This window comes from Narcine bancroftii, chromosome 2, assembly GCF_036971445.1.
Source record: "Narcine bancroftii isolate sNarBan1 chromosome 2, sNarBan1.hap1, whole genome shotgun sequence".
NCBI classification, from domain to species: domain Eukaryota; kingdom Metazoa; phylum Chordata; class Chondrichthyes; order Torpediniformes; family Narcinidae; genus Narcine; species Narcine bancroftii.
The window spans coordinates 48,570,069-48,589,074 of NC_091470.1; the positions used below are offsets into that span (position 1 = coordinate 48,570,069).

Sequence of the window (19,006 nt, forward strand, 5' to 3'; positions counted from 1 at the left end):
GCCTCCTGGGTCTGGCACAAACTCCTCAATTTGTAGGCTGGTGATGGTGGTGTGGCAAGGTTGTATGTCGGCGTCTTCAGTCTGGTCCTTGGCTGTGTCGATGCCACCTGTCACCTTGCAGATCGTTGGCCTGGACAGTGCATCCGCTACCATGTTGGACTTCCCCACTACGTGGCAGATGCCAGTTGTATATTTGGAGATGTATGAAAGGTACCATTGTTGCCTCACCGAACAGGGGTCTGAGAATTTGCTCAGCGCTTGCACCAGCGGCTTGTAGTCCGTGAACACTCGGCCTTCAAGGATGTACTGGAAATGGCATATGGCCAGATACATTGCCAGCAGTTCGCAATCAAAAGCTTGGGTGTTCGGAGGTGTTTGCTGAAGAAAGCGAATAGTTGCCACTGGTGATCCACCCACTGTTGCAGCACTGCGCCCACTGCCCAGTCTGAGGCATCTGTCATTAACGACAGGGGTAAGCCTGGATCCGGGTGTACCTGTGGCTTTGGAAAGTGTTGTTTTGGTGTCCTCCAATGCATGGAATGCTTCTGCAGACCAGCTGGGAGTTGTTTGAGTGTTATTGGAGCTTCACTCCTCCAAGCAAGTATCCCATCATATCCCTTACCTGCATCATATGGAATGACCTTCAGTTTTTATTTTATGCTTATGTCCTCAATGCCAAAGAAAACTCACATAGATTTCGTGTGTGTTTGGATTCCCATAAGTTGTCTGTACTTTGTAAAGAAAGTGCAAAGTTCAAAATTTCCTGACAGTGGAAATACACTGCTGAGAGGCAGATGGATCTGGTTGAACATTCAATTTACAAATCCATAAATCCACAAACTCAAAGTTCGGGGTTCCTATTATTGTCACATAATAATACATGAGGATGGAATACATGAGAATGTATACTTCAACTTTTGTCTTCTGCAAGGATGGCAAAGAGTCACTGTGAGCATTGCCTGGCACTCACAATGAAACTGAAAAGGAAAACATGTTATTGAATAATTAACTGAACCTGGGCTTGCTTGTGGTATTTAAGAGTCAGTACACATGGGTACTGACATCATATATAACTTAGGTAAACGGGAAACTCATTGAATATTGCACATTGCATTCTAAAAGTTGCATGAAATTAAATAGTTATCTGATGACACAAAAAATTGTTGTCACTAGAATGTTTTGTAAACAGTGTTACACCTTCAGCTGAGTAAGTGTGGTAAAATGACGCAGGAGGGAATGGAAGCATTGTACTTTCCAGGCATCTGTTGAACCTTAAATTAATATTTAAAATAGCACAGCATGAGTCAGTGTTTCAACACTTAACCATTGAGTAAAACTTAGTGCATTTAAAAGCCATCAGTTCCAGTGGACCAGACAGAGGAACCACTGACATGGTCTTTGCCCTCAGACAGCTCCAAGAAAAGTGCAGAGAACAAAACAAAGGACTCTACATCACCTTTGTTGACCTCACCAAAGCCTTCGACACCGTGAGCAGGAAAGGGCTTTGGCAAATACTAGAGCGCATCGGATGTCCCCCAAAGTTCCTCAACATGATTATCCAACTGCACGAAAACCAACAAGGTCGGGTCAGATACAGCAATGAGCTCTCTGAACCCTTCTCCATTAACAATGGCGTGAAGCAAGGATGTGTTCTCGCACCAACCCTCTTTTCAATCTTCTTCAGCATGATGCTGAACCAAGGCATGAAAGACCCCAACAATGAAGACGCTGTTTACATCCGGTACCGCACGGATGGCAGTCTCTTCAATCTGAGGCGCCTGCAAGCTCACACCAAGACACAAGAGAAACTTGTCCATGAACTACTCTTTGCAGATGATGCCGCTTTAGTTGCCCATTCAGAGCCAGCTCTTCAGCGCTTGACGTCCTGCTTTGCGGAAACTGCCAAAATGTTTGGCCTGGAAGTCAGCCTGAAGAAAACTGAGGTCCTCCATCAGCCAGCTCCCCACCATGACTACCAGCCCCCCCACATCTCCATCGGGCACACAAAACTCAAAACGGTCAACCAGTTTACCTATCTCGGCTGCACCATTTCATCAGATGCAAGGATCGACAATGAGATAGACAACAGACTCGCCAAGGCAAATAGCGCCTTTGGAAGACTACACAAAAGAGTCTGGAAAAACAACCAACTGAAAAACCTCACAAAGATAAGCGTATACAGAGCCGTTGTCATACCCACACTCCTGTTCGGCTCCGAATCATGGGTCCTCTACCGGCACCACCTACGGCTCCTAGAACGCTTCCACCAGCGTTGTCTCCGCTCCATCCTCAACATCCATTGGAGCGCTCACACCCCTAACGTCGAGGTACTCGAGATGGCAGAGGTCGACAGCATCGAGTCCACACTGCTGAAGATCCAGCTGCGCTGGATGGGTCACGTCTCCAGAATGGAGGACCATCGCCTTCCCAAGATCGTATTATATGGCGAGCTCTCCACTGGCCACCGTGACAGAGGTGCACCAAAGAAAAGGTACAAGGACTGCCTAAAGAAATCTCTTGGTGCCTGCCACATTGACCACCGCCAGTGGGCTGATAACGCCTCAAACCGTGCATCTTGGCGCCTCACAGTTTGGCGGGCAGCAGCCTCCTTTGAAGAAGACCGCAGAGCCCACCTCACTGACAAAAGGCAAAGGAGGAAAAACCCAACACCCAACCCCAACCAACCAATTTTCCCTTGCAACCGCTGCAATCGTGTCTGCCTGTCCCGCATCGGACTGGTCAGCCACAAACGAGCCTGCAGCTGACGTGGACTTTTTACCCCCTCCATAAATCTTCGTCCGCGAAGCCAAGCCAAAGAGTTCCAGTTTAGAACAGTTGGCTTTTAACATGTGCAACTGCGCAGATTACTCTGAATGAAGGTATAACTCCAAAACTTCTCCACAGATGATGAAATAACAGTGGTCTTCATGGAGTCTAGCTGGATTTCACAGTTGGTACATTGGGAATTCTACCTGCCAGACTAGGCTGAAGTCCAGCCGACCTTTTAGTATTAGTGAAGTGAAATCCGATGAGGAGTCAAGGGAAAGTATAAACAAACTTCCCTCTTTATTTAATTAAGTTCATTTAAATGCATTTAACTGTTGTTAGTTGTTAAACAGCTTAGATTATATATTTGTAATTTTAATTGATTTTTAGTTTTTTTCTGAATGGCTTTGAATGTCAGGGTCTCTAAATCACAGTGATAGCTTGAACAATCAATGGCCCTGGGACTGAGGCTCAGTTGGATGCTGGAATGTTTCTTTTTCACATGCTGTCAGCACTGATTGCAAGGATTGATAGCTCTGAGGTTTGCTGATCAGCTGAGCTCCTGCTTCTCACTGCAAGACTGCACAGTGGAGCATGAGCTGCTAAGGATTTACAGCATTTTCATTTTAATTCTACTTAAAATAAACTTTTTCCACCTTCGTCCTCTGAAAATATTATCAAAAATCTAAAATGAGCCCTTCATATTATTACCTTCTCGACAGCCCACTTCTCATGTAGATGTTCTGCATATTTGTTCATAATATACTCCAACTTTTCTGGAATTGAAATACTGAAACAAAAGTAATTATAAAAAAAAGTCCACGTTAAATTTTTTAGGAAAGTTCTGTTTAAAAACAATTTTTCCCCAATCACTAGGCTTAATAACATGTGATGGCTACTGGAGTTCAAAACTATTTATTTTAGTTTACTGCTAGTGGAATTCAGGGGTTCATGACTGTGACTAATTTATGTCAACATCTCTTACATTGGTAAGTTTGTGTCATAAAGCACATTTTTTGTGTGATCTATATATATGCGTGTGTGTATGTATGTATGTTTTTATATATGTACACATATGCAAGTGGTTTCCCTCCTTATCTGTGTTTTCGTTATGTACGATAAAACATGGTCTGAAAATATTAAATGGAAAATTCCAGAAATAAACAATTCATAAGTTTTAAACAGTGTGCCATTCTGAGTAGCACGATAAAATCTTGTGCTGTCCTGCCCAGGACACGAGTCATTCCTTTGTCCAGCGTATCCACGGTGTACGTGCTACCTGCCCATCTCGGTTATCAGATCGACTGTTGCAGTATTGCAGTGCTTGTATTCAAGTAACTTTTTAAAAAATATTGTTTTAATTGTTCTATCTTATTATTAGTTATTGCTATTAATCTCTTATTGTGCCTAAGTTATAAATTAAACTTTATCGTAAGTATGTATATATAGGAAAAAACATTATATACAGGATTCAGTACTATCCGCTGTTTCAGGTTCATGGAATATATCTCCGTGGATAAGGGGGGGACATGTGTGTGTGTGTGTGTGTGTGTGTGTGTGTGTGTGTGTGTGTGTGTGTGTGTGTGAATAAATAAATAAATAGATTTAATCAGTTATGAAGCAAATACAAAACTAGTGTCTGTACATATAAATAAAATTCTAGTCCTTTTTTTTTTACATAAAAAATATAAAATGTTGAGTGAAATTCATGCCATCTCAACTACCATAAATTCTCTTAACATAAGAAAACCTCCAGTTAAAGTCCCATGAACCTATAAATACATACACATTGAAATGTAATATGGACTCTTTATTATTGTGCAATCATCCATGCTTGCTATTTAATGATGAACTATTCCAAAGTAATTTTACAAATGTTTAGACAAAATCAAAGGATGTTGGAAATTATCATAAACCTATTCATGTGTAAAGATGTACTCAGAGTAAAATTCCTTCAATGTTTTTTTTTAATATAGATGTTTAACCATCTGAATGAAGTTCAGACTTGAATTGTGTATTTAAAATTAAGTGAATTAATCATTATTTTGAAACATAGTTAATGACCTAAGCATTAGGAAATATTTTGCCATTGTTAGTAAAAAATTTAAACATCAGCAAATAATAACTATTAATTGTATAAAAACATCAGGACATAAGTAATAGGAGCAGGAGGAGGCCATCCAGCTTATCAAGCCTGCTCTGCCATTCAATGAGATCATGGCTGATCTGATGATTGGCTCATCTCCACTACCTGCCTTTTCCCCATATCCCTCAATTCCCCAACTATGTAAAAATCTATTCAACCTTGTCTTAAATATATTTACTGAGGTAGCCTCCACTGCTTCAATGGGAAATGAATTCCACAGCTTCACCACCATTTGGGAAAAGCAGTTCCTCCATATCCCTGTCCTAAATCTACTAAAGTGTTGAGGCTATGTCCCCTAGTTCTCATCTCCCCCATCAATGGAAACCAGTAACTGACCTTGATAGGAATCATATTAATTGAAACATTATTATTTTCATACTTAGCAGTGTTGATGGGCTTTGGGTCGAAGTTGCCTTTGTCATCCACTGTTGTCTGTCTGTCCAACACAACTGAAAAACTCGAATCCACATAGTCAGGGGAAAGGGCCCCACCTATAGCACTTAGGCATGGCAAAGCCATTTTAAAGAGGTCAGGATGATATTTCTGCAGGAAAAAAAAATGACCATTTGAGAACAAGGACAACCAACATCAATTAGAAGTACAGTTGATGACTGATTAAAATGTAACACAAGCTGTAACTAACCAAAGCATGGATATCTTAAATGAAAACTGACAGAGCTGTGCAACAAATACCAGTTATACAAGCAATTAATTGTGCATTCACAAAAGCACACAAGTACAATGGATTGCCTATTAAGTACCTTCAATTATATTTTAGATGTTTGAAATATCAATATAACTAGCATAATGTTTTATGGGGTTCAGGAACTGGGTGGCATACAGCAAAAATAATATGCTGTTCCAGTCTATTAACTCTTCCTTCTCACATTTTCCTTAAGATATACGAGGTCATTTATCTCACTAAGTCATTGCAGGCTCTTGGAGCAATCCTATTCTCCACTGTATTTCCCTTTATTCTATATTGTACATTAACATCCCCATTTTTGTTACCATCCACACTACAGCTAATCATTACTTTTCTATGCTACTGACAGCTCAACATCAATGCCATCCAGTTCAATCATTCTGCTCATTATATTTATGTTTCCATTAAAAAAAAATTGTTACATTATCATTCTCTTTGGCTTGGTACCATCTGCATTATTCAGCATTCATCTCACATCTTTCCTTTTGTTTTCTTTTCTGTTGTCTACATCGTCGTCCATATATTTAAAGCTTGGATTATCTCATTCCTTTTCAATTCCCATTGAGGTTCATTGAGCTAAAAGCTCTTCTCTTCAAAAATGCTGCCTCTCCAACATTTTCTGTTTCAATTTCAGCTTCTAGTGGAGACAGGTCCCATTCTCACACCATTAATGACTCAGTTCAAGGTGGAAATGGATGTCATGGTGAACAAACGGTTTCAAAGCCACAGTGGAAGGACTGTGTGGGTGTGGGAGCAAGAAGTTGCTCTAGTGGAGAGCCAGCATAGAGGCAATGGACCAAATGGTTTCTTTCTTTGCTGCACCTGTTCTATGATTCATTATTTTTTGTAATATCCAAATTCCATGTATAGTAAAACAGGTTTATTCATTTCAGGAGAATTAATGGCAACACTGTGCTGTGTGTGGCTTCTATACTTGAAAGGACAACATCAATTATTGGTTTCAATATGGATCATAACTCTCAGGAAATATGATCAAGATGTTTAAAATGTAGGGAGGCATTTAACTTTCCCCTTTTGTTTCCCACCCCACAATTCAGATGCTTCCTTGTTTCTTTATGCCAATAATCTTATTTACAGCTCTAAATATCAACCAAAGTAAACCCAAATGTTAGCAAACCTTTAATGTAATTCAAGAACACAAGTTTGATCTTACCTTTGTAGAGAGTGCATCCAGAATTCCCCAGAACAATCTCTTGGTAAGATGTAACTCTTCATCAGAGGCATTTCCATAACTTCCCCAACCAGATGCCAAGCAATAGTATTTCCAGCACTGTGCATAATGATTGGCTAGGAGCTATAATTGAAATAAGAAATTAGCATGATGAGGCATACAAGTATGATGCAGAAGAACCAGTTACCAATTTTCCAAAAGGAGATTGTTGGTGTTTATGAAATGGAGCTTGAATGCTGCAGTGTTATCCTGGGCTGGCACCACACTATAACGAATAATAAGAATCTCTATTGGTGTATGAGGCTGATTTTTAAAATGTTCAATATTTAGAAATTCAATAAAATGGAACTGTTGGTCTAATGATCTTTCAACAGGACTGATGTGGAGATTTGGCAGGGCAAATGTTCTGCAGATCTCCATCATTTCTCCAGGTTTTCCACTTGGAAAGGAATAGCATTTTTGGGTTATTTGTCTGGTTTTGCACAAACGAATCCAGGTGAGGAATAATAGAGCATCCAATACATTTTCTGTTGCTATTTCTTCAACAAAACTCCATGACAGGAATCTTACAGCATTCCTCATCTTTGGAGTCAGTGGAATGCCATCTTAAAAGTTAGACGGTGCCTTAGCTCTTGATGCAAAGCTGGAGGACACACCCCTTAAAGTTTAGACAATATATTAAAAATATATTTTTACCTGCAAATATTTTATTCTTCATTATTGGCATGTCAGGAATGTGCAACAGTGACTGCACTTCCTGAGAAGATTAAGGCGGGCAAGGCTACTGGCCACTATCCTATTCTAGAGGAGCTCAATCGAGAACATCCTGGCTGGTTGCATCACAATGTGGTATAGTTGCTGGGCAGAGCACTGGATTGGGGATCAATCCACAGTATCATAAGAGCAGAAGAGAGGATAACTGGGGTCTCCCACCCCAATGACCTGATCTATTGGGATCGATGTCTGAAGAGATCTCATAAAATATTTAAGGACCCCTACCACCCCAAACACATCTTCCAGCTACTCCTATCAGGAAAGAAATAGAGAATTATCAGAGCCAGAATAACAAGACTGAGAAACAGCTTCTTTCCACGGAGAGTGAGATTGCTGAATAACTGATGACCTGCTCATACAATTCTGCCGAGACTCTACTATTTATTTAACAATAATATATATTTTTTTAAATCTATGCATTGCTTGTAAATGCAGTGCCCTCTGTAATGTTTGGGAAAAATCACTTTTTTCTTTTATTTGGCCCTTTTTTTTTGCATCAAACAATTCTCATATGATTAAAAGCACTTGCCAGATTTTATTCAAGGTTATTTGCAAATATTTTAGTTTGACCATTGTAATGAAAGAATTAAACTGTTTCTTTTACTTCTGCAGCTGCAAGGCTGAGAACCTGTTTGGAATCAGCAGACATGATCTAAATTCCACCATGAGCCCAGGATGCATATTTACTAAACACCCACCATGGGGCCCAGGATGCAGTTGAATAGGAAGACATTATCTAATTTACACTTATGAGGCCCAGAGCAGTTTACATTAGACTGTCAGGAGACCTTGAAGATAATAAACCATTTGTTCAAAAAGATAAGATCTGAAGTAAACAATTTTTGGGTAATATAAGCCCTGGTCCCACTGCTGAAGAGAGAGATTCTGGAAGAGGCGGCTACATCTCTCAGCAAGAAGAAGAACTTCAAGAGTCCAGCTAACGTCCCGGTCGAGGGAGGTAGAGAAGCTGCTACCGGTGCCCCGACAACCTACTACAAGTGTGCCTCGCTTTGGCAGTTGGGACCAGTGCAGGTGTTGATAAGTATAATTGGGAAGGGCTTGCATATTGTAGTGTGAATTCAGCTTTAGATTTAGTAATAAAGACTTGTATAAACTGAACTGCTCTCGGTGTGTGTGTCTATTTTTGTTTTCGGTAGTTCGAACACTGTGACCAATCTAAAACGAACAAAGTGAGAGGTACAAGTTTACCCAAGACAACCGTATAGAGATGACAGCACTTTTTATACATAGTTTCCCCATTTCAGGGCACCATAATGTATGGGACATTTGGCTTTACAGGTATTTGTGATTATTCATGTATGTTGAATTGCTTCATTGGTGCAGGTATAAGAGGGCTAGGCTTGCTTCTAAGCTTTTGATATCTTTTATAGTATGTAGTTGCCATTTTTCATCGCAAGGACCAGAGTTGTGCCTATGAAAGTCAAAGAATCCATTATGAGGCTGTAAACAAGGAGAAAACCATTAGAGATATCACCCAAACATTAGGATAACCAAAATCAACTGTTTGGAACATTATTAAGAAGAAAGAGTGTACCAGTAAGCTCAGTAATCATAAAGGGGCTGGTAGGCCAGGGAAAACGCCCACTGCTAATGGTAGAAGAATTCTCATCAAAATGAAGAAAAATCCGAAAACACCTGACAGATTAGAAACACTCTTAAGGGGGCAGGTGTGGACGCGTCAATGACTACTGTCTGCAGAAGACTCCATGAACAGAAATATAGAGGCTACACTACAAGTTGAAAACCACTAATTGGCCACAGAAACAGGATGGCCAAATTACAGTCTACCAAGAAGTATTTAAAAGAGCCTTTCTGGAAAAAGGTTTTGTGGATAGATGAGACCAAGATTAACTTGCATCAGAATGATGGCAAGAGCAAAGTTTGGAGGTGTAAAGGAAATGCCCAAGATCCAAAGCATACCACCTCATCTATGAAACATGGTGGTGGGGGTGTTATGGCCTGGATGTGCATGGCTGCCACAGGTACTGGCGCACTTATCTTCACTGATGATGTAACTGATGGACAGTAGAATTCTGAGGTGTATTGAAACATCTTATCTGATCAACTATGAGCAAATACCTCCAAACTCATTGGATAGTGCTTCATCCAACAGCAAGACAATGATCCCAAACACACTGCTGAATCAACGAAAGAGTTTTTCAAAGCCAAAAACTGGAAAATTCTTGAATGACCAAGTCAATCACCTGATCTAAATCTAATTGGGCATGTCTTCCATATGTTGAAGAGAAAACTTAAGGGGACAATCCCCTGAAACAAGCAGGGTGTGAAGATGGCTCCAGTAGAGGCCTGGCAGAGCATCACCCATATCGATGAATCACAGACTTCAAGTAGTCATTGCATGCAAGAGATATGCAACAAGCTACTAAACAGGACTACTTTAATGTACATACCATGGTTATGTCCCAAATATTACGGTGCCCTGAAATGAGGAAACTATGTACAAAAAGTGCTGTAATTTCTACAAGGTCAAACCAAAATGTATGCAAAGACCCTTTAATAAAATCTGGCAAATAATGGAAAAAAAGTGTCTTTGTTCCAAATATTATGGAGGGCACTGTATGTGTATTATGGCTATCCATATGTTTGTATGTTTTTACACTGAGGACTGAAGAATTCTGTTTCATCCAGATGTACTTATACAATTGTATGATAATAATAAACTTGAACTTCAAGTCATGGTAGATGAAAAAAAGTATCACTGCATTTTAATTTCCCCAACAAAAATTGAGAACTCAGATGAATTAAAAATATGGAGATACCACAAAGAGTATTCATTAACATCCTCTGAGAACATGGTGGAAGCAAGTAAATGTCCACAAGCAAAACCTGTACTGTCATTCAATCCACTCAAATTTCTCCTTGACTGGGAAATCCAGGCCTTCAATATATCTTATAAATACTCCATAAACAATGCTATAAAAACGCTGCCCATAATTGATAAAATCTAGAAATTCAGACCTGCACTACCTAATAGAAATATTTAACATGACTTCTAATTGCATTTTAAAGAATGATCAACTATTGTTAAGTGTATAATTTGTAATCAATGCAAGACTATTTTATATATATACCTTTAATGGCATTTTACAGTACTCATTAAGAAGGGGAACATCAAAAACAAAGCGACGCAGAAGTGGTTGCAACATAGAAGGTTGAAGATATCTGCAGAATAATAAGAAGTGAAAGTTATGTAGTGTGAAGAAACATGTCTTTAAATTATAGGTTCTTTAGATTTATTATTGAAAACATGCATAGTTTAATGTTCACTGTGGGTGGTATTGCACCAAGTAGTTAATGCCATCTTCAGGATCTGACATGAAATTAGAAGGGGATTACTCCATAATTTTTTTGTAGGTGGATTCAGAGCAACATATGTCTAGCAGCAATCATCAATTTCCTTTGCCATGCAGATGCATAGCAATAGAAGACCTGGGAATGTTCTGAAAGTCCCATAAATGTTCTTAAACATGAAGTATATCTCAGATATTTGTTTCCTTTTCCTACCCAGAATTGTTTCCTTGAGTTCCCTGAGAATCCATCCATCTCTGTATCTGGTCTACATAATGTACTTTCGATGACATCATTCCACTTCTTCACTACCTCTCACATCCCTTCATGTCTCTGAACTGTCAGATTGTTTTTCTGATCTCCGGACATGAATGAATAATGACTTCTCCTGGTGTTAATACAATATTTGATGCCATTAAAGGTTCTGTAATGTGGTTAAAAAAAAACCTCTATCTTCCTTTTTAACTGTTGAGGCTGAACCAGATTACAGGATTTCAAACTTATTTCCTGTTAATTGTAAAGCTGTTTACTTCACCCCTTTACATTATCTGTATCTGTCACCATTATGCTACTGAAACAATCAACTGTCTCGACCTAGTTTATGATGTTCTCTTTACTGGCTTCATATCTTTTGCCATCTCTGATGTTTAGATCATCCAGAGCATTGACCAGCATGTTTTAGCTGTATAAACTAATCAGGCAGCACAATTATACTTTCTAACTTAACTCTTTAATGCTCAAAGTTAAACATCTTTGCGTTATATTTATGTCCTTTCTGGCCTTGATGGGTACCATTTCTCTACATGTTACAATTCCTTGTCCGAACTTCTCATTCTCTGCCTTTGGTCTCTTGTTTGCTCACCTCCCTTTGATGCTGCTGTTGTTTACCATAAGCTACCAAAGCCTTGTAATCACTCTCGTACCAGTTCACTTCTATCCGTGTTAAGAATTTAATTATCTATTTATAACCAAGATTTAGATCACCCCTCCTATTATTTCCCTCTTTGTTTTAGTATGCATTTTTGTTCAAGGATTGCGATATTCTCTGCACGTGTAGAAAATGTATATTGAGCAGTATCATCCAAAACGTAGTGCTTATAGGTATAGCAATAATTGTTCCTTCTGTTGCATTCCCCAACGTGTTTAATAACATTCCTGTAGTTAATAGAACTGAAGGCATGCAATTGATTGAGTAAGAGGAATGGTGGGAATAATTAGCAAATTCTCAAATTGGCAGAACATGATGTCAACCAAAGATCTACAAGGGAGTCCAAACAATCGAGCAAATTTATAAATTACTTAGATGATGAACAGAAAGGATAAATAAGCAATTGCTCAAAAAATTAAGTTTAGGCTGAATAAAGTAAGCTTTTCTACAATAAATCTAATCCCATTAACAATAATTAAACAAACTGATAGAATTCTGGACTTTATATTTAGAGGATTTCATTGTGACTGAAATTTATGCAGGCAGCTATTTAAACCCCTAATTGGAAAACATCTGGGGACCTTTGCCACCATATCTTAAGAAGGGTGTGTTAGCCATGGAGGGAGAACAGAGGTATTTACTGGAATAGTACCTTGACTCTATGAGTGTGGTGAATGTCTGCCAAGCTGCCTGCCTCCCCTCTGGCGAGCCTTGCTGTACTAACATTGGCTGTGCATTATCTCTACTGTTAAGGACACTCTCCTTGGGTATAACTGTGAATGCATCTATTGTCTTTCATTATTGTACGATGAGTTTCTGCTAATAAAAGCCATGATTATTGTTTGACCATATCGTCTTTGTCTACTTCATCAACTGGCACTTTAATTTTATTAGCAGAAATGGATGCAGCACTCAAGCCAGAGCGGATGATAATCGACCAGTCTGCCCCGAGGGCCAGAGAAATTTTCAACCACTGGATTGCTTGTTTCGATTACTACTTGGCTCGAAACAACATGGTCGATGAGGAGATACAGTGGGGCTACCTGAATTCTCTGCTGGGTGAGGTCCCTTTCACGGTAACGCAAGGAGTTACCACTCTGGCTATAGCCAGGGAACGTCTGATTGATTACTATGCAGTGCCACGGAACATGGTGCTTGCTCGACACCAGTTGCTAACTAGATGCCAGAAACCCGTGGAAAGTGATGCTGCCTATGCACTGGCCCTCAACTCACTGGCAAACGAATGTGATGTCAGGGCAGTCAATGTGCAACATCACTGCAATGCCTTGAAACTGGATGCTTTTGTCAATGGGATTGACTCCAGTTACATACGACAGAGGCCGCTGGAGACGGAGCCCTTAACCTACGACCAGGCAGTCACTCTAGCCAAAACACTGAGAAGTGCCATGCGATCCAGTGAAATGCTAGAAACCGAAAAGAAAACATCGAGGAGTGCTGGAACCCCAAAGGAGAGAAAGGGGCGAACCAGGCAAGATAAGATCTCTTAGAGGTACAGTGTCAGTACTCCTGTCTGGGAATTTAACATAAGCGTAGTTGGGGTTAGTATGCAGTAGCTGAACTGGTTGGGCTAGGGGGTCTGTTTTATGCGCCTGAGCGTGGCTCTTCAGCAGCACGGATCCAGGCTCAGATAAACAGACTAGCCAGTCCATCACAGTTCCTGATTTCCTAGGAAAGGCAAACATACGTTCATGAAGTGTTTGATTTGTTGCAGTACACAATAAAGACCTAATAGAATGTAGTGCCTCAGGCAGCACCTCCTGCCACCGGGTAACAGGGTAACCATGTGTTTTTAAAGCAAGATTAACAGTCTTCCAGACTGTAGCATTAGCCCTTTTGACCTGCCCATTGCCCTGCGGGTTGTAGCTCGTGGTACAGCTGGTGGCAATCCCCTTTCGTAGCAGAGCTCGCCGCAGTTCAGCGCTCATGAATGCTGAGCCCCTATCGGTATGAATGTAATTGGGAAAACCAAAATTGCTGAAAATTCTGTCAAGTGACTTAATGACAGACGCTGACGAGATGTCCGGGCAGGGTATTGCAAAGGGAAACCTGGAATATTCATCAATTACAGTAAGGAAATATACATTTTTGTTGTTGAAAGGTAACGGTCCTTTAAGATCTAAGCTAATCCTCTCAAAAGGTCGGGTTGCCTTGATGAGAGTGGCCTCCAGAGCTTTGAAGTATTGTGGTTTGCATTCTGTGCAAACAGGACAGCTTTTAGTCAGTTTCCTGACTTCTTCCAGAGAGTAAGGAAGGTTGTTAGCCCTGATGTAGTGGAAGAACCTTGTGATTCCTGGGTGGCACAGCCTGCTATGGATCTCTTTTAGCCCCTCCAGCTGAGCACCAGCAGCAGATCGTGACAATGTGTCAGAGGGATCATTTAACCTGCCCAGTCTGTACTGGATCTCATAATTATAAGTTGAGAGTTCTATTCTCCAGCGTGCCATCTTATCGTTCTTGATTTTACTTTTGTGTTTAGTACTGAACATGTAAGCTACAAATTTCTGATCAGTGACAAGAGTAAATTTTCTGTCAGCTAGAAAGTGTCTCCAGTAGTGAACAGCTTCAATAATAGCCTGGGCTTCATTTTCAATGGCAGGATGTTTAAGTTCAGGTCCACGTAACATGCGGGAGAAGAATACCACAGGTCTGCCCTTTTGATTAAGGGTTCATGTCAAGGCACAATCTGAGGCATCAGTTTCCACTTGGAATGGGACATCCTCATCAATGGACGAGAGTGCAGCTTTGGCAATATCAGCTTCAATTCTCTCGAAAGCCTTCAAGGCCCTTGGAGAGGAAAAGATTTAGTGTCAAACAGAGGGTGTGGCTTCGTGCGTAGTCCCACAGTAGTAGGAAAAGAATCCCATACACCTTTCTAGGGCTTTTGTTGAGTCTGGGGGGGGGTGGTAACTTCTTAAGGGGGGCCATTCTTTCCGGGTCGGGGCAGATTTTGCCCTTGTGGACAATGTAACCCAGAATGGGTAGCTCTGTTGCATTGAACACACATTTTCCCTCATTAAATGTAAGGTTGAGTTCTTTAGCTGTTGCTAAAAATTTCTTTAAGTTGTTGTCGTGCTCAGCCTGTGTTTTCCCATAGATAGTGATGTTATCCAGATAGGAAAAAGTACCTTGTAACTCATACGTCCTAACAATCTTATCCACTTCCATCTGAAACACAGACACACCATTAGTGACCCCAAAGGGTAACCCTTTTAAACTGGTATAACCCCCCATCAGCCTCAAAAGCCGTATAGGGCCATTCCCTTTTCTTAATGGGGATTTGGTGATAAGCTGCTTTGAGGTCGATAGTGGAGTACACTTTGTATTGCGCTATCTGATTAATCATTTCATTGATGCGTGGCGGGGGGTAGTGTAACGGTTGATTATCTGGCTGTAATCAATAGCCATTCATCTCTTAGTAGAACTGTAATGGACTGGCCAGCCTGTTTATCAGAGCCTGGATCCGTGCTGCTGAAGAGCCATGCTCGGGTGTGTAAAACAGACCCCCTAGTCCAACCAGTTCAGCTACTGCATACTAACCCCAACTATGCTCATGTTAAATTCCCAGACGGGAGTACTGACACCGTACCTCTAAGAGATCTGGCCTCACCTGGTTTGCCCCTTCCTCACACCCCTACTCAGAGTGAGCCTGAGAGTTTGGGCTCACTCCCACCAGCCTGTGACCCCTGACCCCTAGTAAGCTGTCAGATGGCTATGCTGAGGCTCCACTGCCTCACGCTGGCGATTCTGGAGCGGGTCCAGAAGTCAGTCCTTCCCACACGACAGACCCAGAAACTGTACCAGTTCCCAAGGTTGCAAAGGAGCCACCTGTTTTGAGAAGAAGCACCAGAATTCGTAAACAACCTGATCGGCCGACATATTCATAAAACATCTCATTATATTTCGATTGCTTGCTAGATACTGGCGTATTTTGACTGTTAGAGTATTCTCAAGGCCAAACATGGTATCCATGTATCGCTTGCTTCAGTCTTCCCTAGCAGCTGTCCTTTTGATTTTAACCCTTCTTCTGCTGGGGGGAGACTGTGGTGAATGTCTGCCAAGCTGCCTGTCTCCCCTCTGGCAAGCCTTACTGTACTAACATTGGCTGTGCATTATCTCTACTGTTAAGGACACTCCCCTTGTGTGTGCACCTATTGTCTTTCATTATTGTACCATGAGTTTCTGCTAATAAAAGCCATGATTATTATTTGACCACATCGTCTTTGTCTACTTCATCAACTGGCACTTCAATGAGTTAAATTGGAAAGTCTGAATCCTAATTGAGATTCTGGTGGGGTAGTACAGAGCAACTATATTTGCTGATTAAGGAATCCAGGAGAGGAGGAGCACAGTCCAAAAATTAAGGCCAGGCTTTCCAGGAATGAAGAGGAGAATCAGTTCTGCACATAACATATGGGATGAGTTGTTACTTATCAGCAGTTAGCAATTTATACCAGGTCAATTTAATTCTGAGACTGAAAGCACTTTTTGCTAATCAAACATACATAGCTAAGGAGAACATGCACAAGTACATGGAATGAAGTCACAGGGCAACCACGACTCAAAATGGGAAAATACATGATTCAAAATTTCATCAATCTTTCATGCATTGTCAGCAAATATTTTCAAATATTGGTTATTCTCGAAGCACCAGCGGTCATCCAAGATGCTTGAAGAATATTCTGCTTTACCAATGAAATATGAAAGGACCTGTCATTAAAATTTACCAAATATATTTTTGAAGATTTAGAATTGTTAATTAAAATAACTGTACCGGCATATTGACAGCAAACATTCTTCAATTGATTCTCTCTGTGCTTTGGTCAGACAACGTCCTTTGGATAATCTGTAGATTGTGTGCAACGTGGTATCTATCAAAGTGGAAAAATGCTCCGTACCAGCAAAAAGAGGCGCACATCTTGTGAGCAATGGAAGCACTGCTGAACAGAGATACCTGTTAAGTGCAAGAGCTATCTCTGTTGTATTTAAGTCAGCCTGTTGGAATGGAAAAAAAAAACAATTATTCATATGAAACTTCAATGACATAAATTTGTACAAGAGCAAACACGAAAGAGTGCCACAATGGATATTTCACATTTCCATTTTTATCTTAAGTTATGGTTCTACTGTTAGTTTTACTTAAGCATATGAGTACCATCAATTACTCTGCATTGGCATGCTTTACAAATCCAAGTTAAGACAATTGAATGACAGTTTTTTTTACAGTAATTAAATTCCCATGAATCACTCTACTGGAAGTACAGAGCATTAGGTAATGGGGGCATTGTTTGATGGACTCTGTTGCTTTATTGCTGTGTATTATTGTAATTTTCCTAAACCATCAATTAATGAGCATGAGGAGTATAGACATCCAGAAATAAAGAATACATTATGCTATATTAACTCAATATACAGTAGGGAACAGTACAATTTGCAGACAATCAAATGTACATTGATAAGCATGCAGATGATGGTAAATAGTTTTTACTCACTGACTCAAGGCAGGCTGATGCTTTTAAATCAGGTAAAAACCCAACTTCTAGCAGGTGAAGCAGGAAACTTTGGTCCTCAATACCATAAACACGCTCCAGAAAGAGTACCATGGGTGCTTTGTGATCAGGACAGAAACTTGCAGACATTGCTGGCTCAGAAATCGTTCCATCTGTCAAACCACCAGAACATACCGGTAGTTCAGAAAAATGTTTATGGAAACAGCTTGACCACATTTTGTTTCTGCTGCATTAGATAGGAACTTACTATTGACAAAACCCCAGGAAATAACTATACATTCAAATGATTCTTCCTTTTCCAAAAATATTCAGTCTGTCAGAGTTTGGGTTCATGAGTGAATACCACATTATTATTTCATCACAACACTTCTTGATCTGCCAACTAGGAGAAGAAGACTGTTTAAGGACTGCATTCAATATGGAGAGTTTGGCATTATGGCAAGACCCAATCTGGCTCCCACATAAAATATGCATGAGTTTTGGGTTGGTACACTGATGAGAAGTGAGAAGTCTGTCTGATTTTCCTCTACTTCATCAGATTTGCAGTAACCAAGTATTGTGCTCTGGCCAAGATGAGCAAAACCCACACAGATTGTATTTGATCCAAGTAGCTTCAAGTTCTTTCAGAACAATGAGAAAGAAAAACAAGAGGAGTGCATGCAATACAGCATCAAGAAAAAGTTGATCGAAGAAATTATGTCGGTGTAGCCAAGAGGAAAACCTAATTATTTCACCAGCCTCAAGATGACAAACAAAATGATGTGCTTTTTCAGAAGACTCAGAATTTATTTCATGAGCAAGTCATGAAAATCAGTGTTTTGCAGAAGCATCGTTGTGCAAGCATTCATATTATAAACCATCTTACAACAATAATATATAAAATAATTGTGCATGAAAAGTAAGGCAGTGTCTTTGGTTCATTGATTATTCAGTGGGGAAGAAGCTGACCTTGTGCTATTGAGAGCTTGTCTTTAGGCTCCTGTATCTTTTTCCTGATGGTAGCAGAGTGAAGAGGGCATGGCCTGGGTGGTGGGGGTCTTTGAGGAGAGAGGCTGCTTTTTTTTTTTAAAGACACGCCTCATGTAGATGTTCTGATGGTGTGAAGTCTGGTACCTGTGATGTCACAGGCTGGGTTAACAACTCTTTAGAATTTATTCTTGTCCTGAGATTTGGCGTCTCCATACCAGCCAGAATGCTCTCCACGGTAACATACCAAATCTCCTCAGACACCTCACAAAGTATAGCCACAGGCGAGCCTTCTTTGTGATTTGATCAACATGGAGACTCTGGGACACTACTGAGCCCTGAATGGGTTGTGTTCCCCTGACTTCCTCCTGAAGCTCACAATCATCTCCTTGGTTTTGTTAACATTGAGCGCAAGATTGTTGGTGTGCAAAGAGCTGATCTATCTCCCTCCCTCATTGTCGTTTGTGATTCTGCTGACAACTGTGGTGTCATCAGCAAACTTGTAGATGACAATGGAATTGTGCCTGGCCACCCAGTTATGGGTGTATAATGAGTAGAGCAGTGGGCTGAGCATGCATTCTTGGGGTGTGGCTGTGATGATAATCAGGAAGGAGGAGAGGTTGTTTGCAATTCGTATTGACTGTGGTCTTCCAATAAGAAAGTCAAGGGT

At 40.5% G+C, this 19,006-nt stretch overlaps 1 protein-coding gene across 2 annotated transcripts in view; it reads right to left on the reverse strand.

The window, feature by feature from the left end:
- The window catches only part of ryr3 (ryanodine receptor 3), a 448,180-nt gene that overhangs the window by 178,627 nt on the left and 250,547 nt on the right, over nucleotides 1-19,006 (reverse strand). For both annotated transcript variants that reach the window (XM_069916619.1, XM_069916620.1), the window contains exons 49-54: nucleotides 17,353-17,522; nucleotides 16,635-16,855; nucleotides 10,698-10,788; nucleotides 6,793-6,933; nucleotides 5,292-5,455; nucleotides 3,478-3,556 (exon numbers count right to left, since the gene is read on the reverse strand). In XM_069916619.1, coding sequence (XP_069772720.1) covers nucleotides 3,478-3,556; nucleotides 5,292-5,455; nucleotides 6,793-6,933; nucleotides 10,698-10,788; nucleotides 16,635-16,855; nucleotides 17,353-17,522 — 866 coding nt within the window. The remainder of the gene's footprint in view (nucleotides 1-3,477; nucleotides 3,557-5,291; nucleotides 5,456-6,792; nucleotides 6,934-10,697; nucleotides 10,789-16,634; nucleotides 16,856-17,352; nucleotides 17,523-19,006) is intronic.